Source organism: Ovis aries, chromosome 2 (assembly GCF_016772045.2).
Source record: "Ovis aries strain OAR_USU_Benz2616 breed Rambouillet chromosome 2, ARS-UI_Ramb_v3.0, whole genome shotgun sequence".
In the NCBI taxonomy this organism is placed as follows: Eukaryota; Metazoa; Chordata; class Mammalia; order Artiodactyla; family Bovidae; genus Ovis; species Ovis aries.
The window spans coordinates 234,324,124-234,336,298 of record NC_056055.1 but is presented as its reverse complement, the minus strand read 5'-3'; the positions used below and the strand labels follow the sequence as shown (position 1 = coordinate 234,336,298).

The 12,175-nt window shown below is 49.4% G+C and overlaps 1 protein-coding gene across 4 annotated transcripts in view; it reads right to left on the bottom strand.

The window, feature by feature from the left end:
- The window catches only part of PHC2 (polyhomeotic homolog 2), a 120,522-nt gene that overhangs the window by 22,950 nt on the left and 85,397 nt on the right, over positions 1-12,175 (bottom strand). For 3 of the 4 annotated variants that reach the window (XM_042244411.2, XM_012148937.5, XM_060411367.1), the window contains 2 exons: positions 5,136-5,548; positions 4,705-4,870 (listed from right to left, as the gene is read on the bottom strand). In XM_042244411.2, coding sequence (XP_042100345.1) covers positions 4,705-4,870; positions 5,136-5,548 — 579 coding nt within the window. Of the gene's footprint in view, positions 1-273; positions 554-4,704; positions 4,871-5,135; positions 5,549-12,175 lie in introns of those variants that run through there. The other variant, XM_015093607.3, reaches the window with a different exon arrangement.

The following is a 12,175-nucleotide window of genomic DNA, read 5'->3' as shown; positions in this document are numbered from 1 at the left end:
GTGCGGGGACACAACGGAAGAGTTGGGCACGCCGAGGGTGACGCAACGGCTGCCGGGGGAGTGAGGGGCAGGCAGGGTCCCCGACGAGGCGGGGGAGGCGCAGGACACCTCCCCGGCGCCGGGAGGGCGAGAGTCGCGGGCTGGCACGGCCTGGCAGCCGAGTAGGCCTGGGCCGGGAGTGGCACCGGAGGGCGGTGGCCGTTGTCCGGTGAGACGAGCGCAGGCCGCGGGACCCCTACGGGCGAGAACCCCTCCCCCGCCACGGGCACTGACCTGTCCAGGGCCCGGCTGGGCCTGGCCGGGCGGGGCCTACTCAACCCCTCGGCCGGGCGCCGCCTCGCGCGGGGTCCCGGGCCCGGGCGGGCCGCCTCCTCTCCGCCGGGAGCCTCCGAGCCGGGGCCCGGGGCTGCCGCGGCGCATCCGACCGCACCGGCCGAGCCGGCGTCCACAAAGGGCGGCAGGGGCGCGAGGCCGGGGTGGGGGTGCGGGCGGTGGCGGATTGCGCGCGCGCGCGGCGGGCGCTGTAGGACTGCAGCCGCCGCGGAGACAATGCGGCGCGTCCCGGCAGGGCTCCCGCGGCCGCCTCCGCCGGGGGCGGGGCGAGGGGCGGGGGCGGGGCCGGGGCGCGCGGGGCGGGGCCTCCGGGAGGCGGGGCGCCGGCACGGAAGCTGGGCCGCGCGCTTCCTTTGTGCGGCCGCGCCGGCCCCGCCCCCGCGGCGCCCTCGGGAAGGCGCCGCGAGGCCGGTGGCCGGTTAGAGACGTCAGGTTGAGGTTTAGGGAGGTAGGCGCCGCGCCGTGCCGCGCGGGCTTCCGCCCTCGCCCCGTCAGAAGTCCCCAGTGCGGTGATGGACTGTGACTCCCGCCTGGCCAAGTAGGAGGCAGGAAGAATAACGACTAGCACTAATTGAGTGCTTAATTTGTGTCAAGCCCTACATGCTCGCGCGCTCCTCTCACTTAAAAGAGTTCACAATAACCCCACAAGTAGTCATTATCCTCCCCACTGGGAACTAAGTATCAGAGAGGTTAACTAATGACCAAAGTGCCCCAGTTACACATCCATAAACGGGGATAATGCCTCCTCTTTAGGCTTACTATGCAGGTTAACTGAGGGCATTTACACAAATTGCCGGCAGTGCCTGGCACACAGTTGGAGCCCAGTAAATGTTACTTCTTTTCCTAAACCACGCTGGTTTAAACTGAACTGGGAAAGCACCTTCATTCAGTAGACGTGCTAGAGCTTGTGAGACCTTCACAAGCCCCCACCCCCCACGCCCAGCTTCATGCTGAATAGATGATCCGAATTTCTCTCTCCATGCTTGACTTCTATTTCCAACATTACCTTTCTTAGCATTCATTCATCTCCCCATCCCTTTCCCCGCAGGCCTCATCTCTTTTTGTTTCCACATTTTACATTTATTTTATATTCCCTGATGGTTTACTTTGCTCTCTTTTTCTTTCCCTCTCCCTCCGCCCATTTTTCAATGCCTTCTTTAATATTCACATTTCCTTCCCTTTTCTGTCCCTACATTTCTTACGCTTATATTTTGTTCTATAAACATGCCCACACTACTCCCTCCCTACCTTTATCCACTTCACTAGTCCCTTCTGGAATGCCGTCTGCCCAGCTCCACATGTCCAGGTCCTACCTCTCTTAAACGTCTAGACTCAAAAGTAGCTGGCAAACTTTTTTAGTAAGAGATCAGATAGTCAATATTTTAGATTTTGTACGTCATGTGGTCTCTATTGCAACCATTCAACTCTACTGTTGCATCAGGAAAGTGACCACAGACAACACAACATGAACGTATGTGGCTGTGTTCCAATAAAACTTTATTTGTGGACACAGACATTTGGATGTCATATAATTTTCATGTATCACAAAATATTCTTTTGAGTCTTAAAAATGTTTTGTGAATGTAAGAAACCATTATTAGCTTGTGGGCTGCAGGGATACTGGTCATATGATGAATTTGCCCCTTAGGATGTAGTTTGCCAACCTTTGCTCTAGAATAATGCCACTTCCCCCCCTGCAATCTACCCAGATAACCTCTACTCAGCAGTAACTTTTCTCTCTTACTTTTTAAAGCACTTACCCATAATCTTTCTATGACATTTATCATATCTTATCTTTTATTGTATTTTTTTCCTGTGCATTTCTCATCTTTTCCAGAGGACCTTAAGCTCCTTGACGGTAGGGTACAGACCTTCTTTCTCTGTGGATTACCTCCCATTTCACAGTGCTTTGCACAAAGCAGGCATTCAAACACTTAATACAGAATGGATATTTAAATCGTGGGTGCTTGACAGTTGTTTCCATTGTGCAAAACTTACTTTTCTCATGAGATAGAACCTTAGGAACAGGGTGCTTTGTTATATGTATATCATTTGGACTAGATTTCAGAAAAAAATTTTTAGAGTTTTATAGAGAAGATGAAGAAAGGAAGGCAAATGTCAGTTCATTCAGAGATTGTTGGATAACAAATAACTGAACAAAGACTGTTGATTATCACCAACCTGCAGACAGGGCATGTGTCTCCAGTCAGGTCCTATTCAACATTTCTATCAGCAGATTGGTTAAAGACATGCTATATAACATACAGATGGCAAAGTTAAGCAGAGGCGTTAGTAGAATGAGTGACAACATTCAGATATAAAACATTCCTGGCCCACCACTTAGTCTCTCTGTGCCTCAGTTTTCTTATCTTGAAAATGGGCATGATAAAGGTTTCAGCTTCAGAGAGTTACTGGCAGGATTAAGTGAGAAAATGCATGTAAAGCTGGCAGAGAGGACTCATTAAATGCCAGCTATTAACTGTTAACATTTTCTGGTGTGCCTCGAACTGTGGGCTAAATTCACAAGACACCATTGAATGGACATAATTAATAACATTTTGGCTCACAATATAAACTGTACAAGTTTGAGATGGAGGGGACCTGAAATGATAGCAGTTCACGTAAAAAGAAACCACAAAAAACAGAAACCAAAACCAAGCCCAACCCCTCTGGGATTCACAAGACACAGTGCTCTGTGAACCAAGGAAATCATTCCCTTGGGTTGGGGGAGTTAACATGGGGTCATAGGTGCAATGTCCTGATGAAGGCAGGGAAGGGCACTAACCCTGAAGCCAGAATTATGGGGCTGCCCTTTCTTACCTGTGAGACCTGGAGCCTTTCATTTCCTCCTCTAAATAATGGGGACAATAGCAATGATCTCTCAAGGATATCATGAGTGAGCAAAGGAAAACACAACTTGGCACATAGTAGGTGTTCAATAAATTTTAGTTCCTCTCTACTATACTATGGAGAGCTCTGCCTCTTGGAGGGCTTATAAAGCTAGGTCTAGGTACCAACCTTGGGTCACTAGCATCTTTTTATATTTGGAATTAATGTGCTTCATTTGGGGGAATCACACTTTAAGAGAATTAGTGGAAACGTGGAATGTGGCTAGACAAGAATGATCAGCATGGTGGAAATGGGAGGTCTTGATGTGTGATAGGTAAAAAAATGAAATAAATCTCAAATATTTAGCCTGGAAATGTTTTTTTCTCTCTTTCTCTCTCTCTTTTTTTTTTTAATGGGGGGGGTAAATGGGGAGAAGAAAGAGACATGATAACTGTCTACACACACTGTAGGAGATGGACTCCATTGCAATCCACAAGACAGAATCACAGCCAGTGGTGGAGTTTCAGGACAATACATTTTGGCTTAATTTGAAAAGCCACTTTCTGATAATTAGAGCAATCCTACAGTGGAATGGGCTGCTTTACAAAATGGTGAACCCCTTTTCATTGCAATTTGCCAAGAGAACTCTGATCTCCTCTCTTAATTTTTCGAATGTTCTCTGCTTTCCTTTGCTTTTCTTTTCCTTGATCCCTCTTCCATTCCTTATAGGACATTTATAACTACTTTGCCCCAAAGCTCTTTTATTCTCATTTCTCTTTCTTCCATTTCCAAACCCCCCTTTCTCTTGGTTCTCTCCATCTCCACTCCCAGCACATTGGGTTCAACAATGGAACTGCCTCCCTGAGTTATACGTGGCCCACGGCCCAGAATGTCATCAAGATCTGGGCCAAGATGGCTGCACACACTGGCAGAGAAGGAAAGGAAAGTGAGGGGATTGCTGTGGGGGCAAAGGTACCACCGTGGTTCTCCTGTCAGGGTAGAGGGATCAGTGGAGCCTCCTGAAACCCAGGTCTTAGAGAAGCCTGCCTGCCACTGAGCGCTCAGTGGGGAGCCCAGAGCAGAGCTGCCTGTTCCCTCAATGAGGCTTTCCATGAATCCCCTGCTAGCTCCCCTTAGACATTGCCCTCATCTGTGCGCTATGCAGCCGCCTTGTCATATCGACAACTTCAAGAACACTCTCTCATACCAAGCGGAGCAGAGGATTGAGACAACTGGATCCCTGGGTGAACTCTCAACCTGGCATATGGCTATGTAGATACATCTGACAGCAGTGACAGGCTGGCCTCATCTAGAACTTTCAGTTCTTTTCTTTCTCTATCCTTTTATACCTTCTGGGTCCCCTTTCTTTATCCTTGCTTCGTCTTCTCAATCCATTCTCTGATTCCACCTACCCGACTTCTTTCTTGACACTTGGGGTTTATAGTTTCCTTCCCGTTCTAGAGGCCCAAGTGCAATGTGCCAAGGGGTGGCAAGGTGGGCTGACTCTCTCCCCTCCCCCAAGGGCCCCGCTATGCTTCATACCGTGAGCTGGGGACTGCTGGATGTTCGGGCTCTTGGGCACGGTCAGGCCACCTGGCATGGCAGTGACGATGGCTTGCTGATGTGGTGATGGGCCAGACCGAGTCTCCGACCCACTCTTCTCCCCAGGTAACACTTCCTTCCAGTCATCTGGGGTGCATTGCTGGGGCTGTTGAAGGACAGGACAGATATGATTTGCTCATGAATTGTCTCTACCTTTCTGGACGCGTCCCCCATATTCGTGGAGCTTGGGAAGAAGGACATTAAGATTCAGCCAGCCCCAAGTTAGGGAGAGGCCTCTTTTCTTTCCTGGAGTGCTCAGCGAGGACTTTGATGCTCAGCCCACACAGATACACATCCCAAAGGGGGCCGTGGGATGGCCTGAGCGGTGACCTCCCTCTCTGTTCCCTGGGCCTTGGGATAGGCTTACTCACCACTGGTGAAGCAGGCTGTAGTTGTAAGATGACAGCCGAGGCATGCTGGAACCTGCGCTGAGGGGTGTGGGCCAGGCCCTCGGGATATCCGTTGTGAGCCCCAGTGTCTGGTGCGGGAGGGGGACACTGCTGAGAGCTGCCAGGCTTGTGCAGATTGGTAGCGGGGCACTGGAGAGGCAGGGTGGATGGGACTGGGCCTAGTGGCATGGCATGGGCTTCTGGGCTGGGTTGCAGGGCCAGGCTCGGAGGGACCGAGGCCAGCTGGGGATGGGACAGGGCTTGGAGCGCCGGCCGTGATGGCTGGGGTGGCTGCTGCTGCTGGGATGGCTGCTGCTGCTGCATTACAAGCTGGGGCTGCAGATGCTTTGAGGATGGCTGGGGGAGGAGCTGGTGCGGCTGCAGCTGAGCATAGGCTGAAGAGGGAGAGGCCAGGTTAGGTGGCATGGCTTGGCCTGGTCTTCTGCTGTGTCCCCCCATCTGTGCCCCCTCCCACATCCACATAAAGAAGGCTCCCCAAACTCAATGTTCTTGCTTTCATCTCTTTCCTCCTTTGCTGAGAGTTTAGCCTGGCCATTGCTAGGGCCTGACTTTCTCTGTTTTCTTGCTTTCTTCCTATTCTGAAACATTGGGCCCTTGGCTGGCCCTCAAAGCCCAATGCAAAGCTCACCTCCTCTGTGAAGCCTTCTTGGATCATTCCAGCTGTTCAGAGAAACCCTGGACACTGGAGGGTGCTACATTCTCTCTCTCCTCCATGTCCTGCACTTGCTTTGCTCCATGTTTGCAACAGGTGCAGCCCGTCACCCAGCCTAGCTTTGTAAGGATGTCTGTTAGTCACCCTCCTGGCTCTGCTCAGGCCAGGCCCTCTCGAGGGAGGGTCCTCAGACTCTGGTGGGAGGCAGCCTGGGCTGGACCACAATTTCCTCTTGTTACAAGTGGGGGACCTTGGGCTAGCTGTTTAACCTCTCAAGGCCTCAGATGTCTTGTCTGAAAACCAGAAACAAAAATAGCTCTTGCCCAGAGAGTTGTAAGGATGAAAGAAAGAAAGAAGGAAACAACACAAAAAACTGTGAAAATAAAATGAGAGAAAAATGACATAATGTGAACAGCACAGTGCCTGGCACACGGTCACGGTCAATCATTTATTTGTATCTTCAATCATATCATTAAAAGTGTTATTTCAGTCTTAGCTTAGGTTCTGAGTGTCCTGGGCTTACCTCTACCATAATGACGTGTATTGCAATGGATAAGAACTGCTTCTTAGTTGTCTTCCCTTACAGGTCATGAACGCCTGATGATTGGGAACAATCACATATGGCTTTATCTAGAACCTCGTTTGACACCTAATAGTAGATGAGGGCTGAATAAATAAATGTATTGTCATGGACTGGGGTTCAGGGGTTGCCATTTGCTGCTTGCCCTTTCTTCCATTTTTAGCCAGACTGGCTTGTGGAGGTGAGGATTCCTGTATTTTCTCATCATCCCTCCAGTGTCCAGCTCATGCCTTATGGACCGTAGGGGTTCAGGAAATTCAGCTCAGAGACTGGGCGTTCTCACCTTGCTCACTCTGACTAGTGGCATCCAGGCCAGCTTTAGCATGAGGGCCGCTCAGTTCGTCTGGTCCTGCCTAAAAAAGCTGTCCTCGGCAGAGACTCGTATAGCTGGAGGGCCGGCAGAGAGAGGCTGTGCTGTGCAAATGCACAGAGGACCATGGCTGGAGGCTCACAAGTGGATTTTTACCACCACAGGCTCCCAGCCAATGAGGGGAATGCCAATTCTGGGTCCTGAGCTAATATTTAAAAGGATCCTGTGACACAGGGGCAAAGGAAGCAGATTGCACACACAGGGGAGGTCCCTTCTTTCTTAAATTTTGTCTCTATTACACATAGGTTCCCAGCTATCTCATCACAAGCCCATGTGGAGTTTCAAGCAGAATGTCAGCAGGAATGGAAAGGAGAGGACAGAAACAAGAGGTGTTAAAGAGACACAAAACGCTCCTCGTGGCCTACTGTTGGAGGCAGAGGAGGAGGGAGTATGGATGGCCCGCAGCTATAGCCTGGATGACGGTGAACTGTGGCAGAGAGAAACATGGGCGGTAATGAGGTTTTGAGAGAAATGTGTGGGGCTTCAGGTGATGGTAGAACATCCAACTGGAAACTGCCAGCAGGCATTTGGTGATTATAAATTGCCCCTGACTGCAACCTGAGCCTTGTCTCCTAATTTCACCCTGAACAGCTCAAAACTTAACAATCAGGTAAAGACTGTTAACCAGGCAAACTTAGTAATCAGGAATTTTTAAGATGATCCTTGTTAAGACACCCAAGAGATACTGCAGAGGCCGTGAAGTGCCTGGATAGGCTCTAGCCGTCAAAAAGATCTGCAGATGAGGGGAAGTATCCCTGAAGACTCAAGTGAAACTTGTTCTCCCTTATCCCCAAACCATGAATTCCTATCCTGGGAACAGAGTCCATCTAGGGGCTGCTGGTTTGAGCTGAGAGCTGGAGATGGTACAGGTCAGAGGCTTGTCCTGCCACCCACTGGCTGTGTGGCCCGAGACAGGTCCTTTTCTCTCCCAGGACTTGAGGGTTTTATCTGTGAGACAAGAGGTTTGGGCTAGATGATCATACAGTCTGATGGGGGGTGGCTATCATAGGGAAAGAGTGTAAAATTCAGGATTTATAATGTGGAAAAAGGAAGTTTAGAGAAGGTTCTAGATCTATAGTGCATAAAGAGTACAGTTAGGCACAGGACACATGTGTTCACCAAGATTGGGAGAGGCAACTGTTGGCCTCCCAGCCCTCCATCCCTGGACCTCCTCTCTGTCCCGCTCTCCCCAACCCTGTGCTGCTTGTGGAAGGCCACTGTTTCAGAACAAATGATGCTAGCATATGCCGAGGCTGGAAACAGAGCTCATGAAAGCTTAGAGAAGTTCATAGATCAAAGACTCCAGGATATTTTGGGGCAGGGGGAATGTACGTCCTTAAACTTTCAAGGTTAATAAAAAGCAAAGAACATGATTTAACTCCAGCATTGTGCTGCGTCAAATTCCCTGTATTTAAAGCATTGCAGTAACTTTCTAATTGGTCTTTCTGATTCTTCTCTCTATAATCTGGCTTGTGGATAGACCACAAATTAATCTTCCTAGGGCACAGACCTGATCCCTGATTAAGGGCCGTCAGGGACTCTCCTCTGTCTGTGGTTGTCTAAGGCCCCTGGTGTTCAAGATCTTCTTACAACATAAACTAACCTTTCAGTTTTTATTATTTCTTTGATCCAAGCCATCTTTACTGTTCACTGTGCCCTGTACAGAAGTTTGTACCCTGTCTCACACCGTCTAGAGTACCATAAATCAAATCCTCACAACCTCCTTCTCCTGCCACTTACCAGCAGTGGGAGGCTGGGCAATCACTGGACCTCTCTGGACCTCTGGCTCATCATCTTTAGAGTGGGGGTCATGATGATATCTACACTCATAGTTATTTCAGTGAATGACTTATCTGCTTTGATTGATAGACAGAATTTAGGATTGATTTGTTTCCTTCAAACTGCCTAGAATTTAACAGATGCTCAGTGTGGCTGTATGAATGAATGACAGCAAGGTGGAACTCCAGCTTGTTTGCGCCACAGAATTCTTCCCCTTCAGAGCTCAAATAGGCATGAGTTGGGGATAACCCTACAGGCCATTTTGGTTTTATCAGCACTCTGGTTTACTGCAGACCTTCCTCCTGTGTAACCTCTGCTCACCGCCTGCCTGCCCTTACCTTCATCCACCCTAACTGCTCTGCTCACTGTCTGTACAGCATTCCTCTCCACTGTGCCCTTCTGGCTTCAACTTCAGTGCTTCCATTTTCTGGAATGCCCTCCTTCTGCTTCAGTGATCTCAGTGAGGCATAAGCTTCTTTGGCCCAGGCTCAGCTCATGTTCTCTCTCTTTGCCTTGACCCTGTTACGGGTTTTCCCTCGGAAGTCCTGAATGCTCTTGCTTTTGTTGCTGATTTCTTTGATTCATTTGTGATTTAACATGTGCTATCTTGCAGACGTAGTTCATCAATGCTTAAAAATTCTTATCCCCCTACCACCATTTTAACATCTTTTGAAGTAGGCTGCATATTACAGTTGATGATGCTGGTTTAATTGGTAGTGCCTTTCTTTCAGGCAAAAACATGGTGCATTGTAGTCAGTGGTATCTTAGACTGGAATACTTTTTATGCTTTTGTGTGTTTATTTCCTGTCTATCTGGCCAGATTATACGCTTTTTGAGTCAAAGTTGTTGTTTTTTTTTTTTTTTTAAGAGATGTGCTTTAGTTGAACGTTAGTAACGTTCAATGTTTCTTTTCCCTTCCACACTGTCCAGCACAATAACCTACGTGTCCGTAGATGCTCAGCAACTATCTGCTGTCGATCATAGTGAGGTCAGTGGGGTGGCTGATGGTGGGCACTTCCCACCACACCACACCAGAGGCGGCTGCATCCCTCTTCTCTACAGCTCCGATGGGCGTATCAGGTTTGAAGTACGGATGCACAGAAGCCTCTCTGGGCCTCATTTCCCCTGCAGTCCGGGGCTCCATTTTCCCTTGGAGCCCTTCTGGCTGCCGCCACCCCCCCACTGCTAGAAGGCTCACTGCTTCTAGGGAGCAAAAGCTTGGTTCCATGGGACCTCAGCCATGGCTCCGGAAGGCCTCATCAGTCCTTTCTGTTACGGAGCAGAGGAGGGGCAGGCCTAGGGCCTCCCCACATTAGGGCCCAGCTCAATGGAGAGACTCTAGGCCAGCTCTTCTTTCCCGTCTGGTGCTCTAACCTTGACAGCCGCCTTAGAATCTGAAGAGACCAATTCACTGTTCCCCAAACAACTGGTTGTTAGCAGCAAGAGGATTAAGGGCCCCTGTGCAGGAGGGCTGGCTGAGGGTTTACCAACAACGCCTCCTTTGCTGCATCCACTGCCAGAACTTGTGACCAGTAATGGACCTCGACTGATACTAAGTCTTCCTGGATGCAGGAAAAAGTTCACTGTCCAGAAGTGCTGGGATTCTTGTCTCAAAACACATGGGAGCTGCAAGCATCCCAGATGTAGGCTGGAGGTTTGCTCAAATACCTTTTTCTCTGAGCTGCAATACTTGACTAAAATTTGGAATTACCTGGACTACCAGTGAGGGGAGGGTGCTTGAGAGAGAGGAATGGCATCACTTTCTACTACCTACTACTCTTCAGGGTTTAGAGAGTCAAATGAAGAGATACTTTCAAGCTATCTGTTCACTCGACAAAAATCACTGAGCATCAACTACAGAGCAAGCACTGTGTTTGGTGCTGGCCAAAACCTGGTCCCTAGAATAGGTTTAGTGGAATACAGTTTAGCAAGAGAGAGTTGGTAAACAGATACCCTCAGCATCACTTGGTAAATATTAATGACAGGAGACAAGCACACACTACTGAGAACACAGAAAAGGAGATTCCGCTTGGAAAGGAGAGCAGAGAAGGCTTCCTGGAGGAAGTACGTATTTAGCATGATTCTGAGTTCTGAAGGCGATGAAAGGAAGAGCACGTGGGAAGACTGAGGCATTAAATACCATGGTGCTTTCAGGGACCTACAGGGCATCCTGAGCAGCTGAACCCCTGGTGACTGGTGTGAGAACAGCCAGAGAGGAGACAGTTGGCCAGGGAGGGGGGGCGGGCGGTGTCTAAATGATGCCAGCACCCGTCAGAGGTTGCTCATCTCCAAAGATACCTCACGTGATCAGGCCTCAGGAAGTGACTGAGATTGAGGTTGACTCTGGAGGTCAGAGTCCCACATACACATAACTAGACAAGGAAGCGCCTTTTAGGAAAATCTGAAGAAATAGGCACATGGATTTTCTGAGATGCAGTTCTGCCAGGCTGAGGGCTAGGAGGAACGTGAGAGGGCAAATGGAGCTGAGGGAATCTCCCTGGCAGAGGAAACAAGTTTACAAAACCAGGGTTGTCCACCTCTGGGACATGCTGTGGTGGGCTGTCTATGCCCTAATATCTTTAGACCTGCCCTGCAGCTACCTGGCAAAACCACCAGACACCCTCTGTGAGCAGGATTCCTTGTAAGACAGCGCAGCATTAGAAAGGAAACTACCCACCCTTGGTAGAGGGATGAAAATATAGCAGAACTGGCTAACGGCATGGATTTTAGAGACAGATCTGGTTTGCATCTTGGTTCTGCCACCTACAGGCTGTGCAACTGAAGACAAATTGTTTAACCTCGCTGAGTCTTGATTTCCTCTTCTACAAACAGGGATACACTTCAGAGTAGTCTGTTAGTATCAAAAGGAAGATTATGTTTCAACCACAAAGAGGAGAGGTTCACTGCCTTTGTTCATGCTGAGAAGATGCACAATACACCGTAGCTATTCTTAAAATACTACCTGCTATGTATATATTGCTTTGAACTCAAAGCATTCTTATAATCTGAGTCTCATTTATTCCTTACAAGCAGCCTCTGAGGCAAATGGGCAGTGTTCCCATGTTACTAGCAAGGGGAGTTGTTTCCAGGAGACTTCTACAATGCCGCAGATTCAGGGAAAATTGACTTCATTTGACACATGAGGCGGGGTGTCTTGGATCTCATAAATGCTTGAAAAATGCTGACGGGTGAGTGAAGGGCGAAGTCAGCAAGTGCAAATTAAGACGGCAGGCTTTCAAGGGTTAGTTGGAGGCTGTTGAAAACTTTGGAGGTAATCTTGGATGGGTGAGGAAGGGGGAGTGTGATGCCAGGAGGAGAGATGGAAGGCCTGCACGGGTCACGCTGGTCACAAAGGGGTCGGGGTTGGGGGGAGGAGAGGGGGAGGATCTGTGTGGGGGAGCCCTGAGCAATTACAGTAGTTCTGGGGTCTTGAGTCCCCCACCCAGAGTCAGAGTCAGTGGTCAGAAGTCATTAACGTGCTAATTATTGAATACCTCCTGTGACCCGATGAAGCAGGAAATAAAAGACGCAGTGAAGGTTTCTAAACAAGCAAGGTGCAAGTCTCTGAGGAAGGTGACTCTGGCAGGTATGGGAGGAGGGTCAGGTGGTCAGTTAAACCT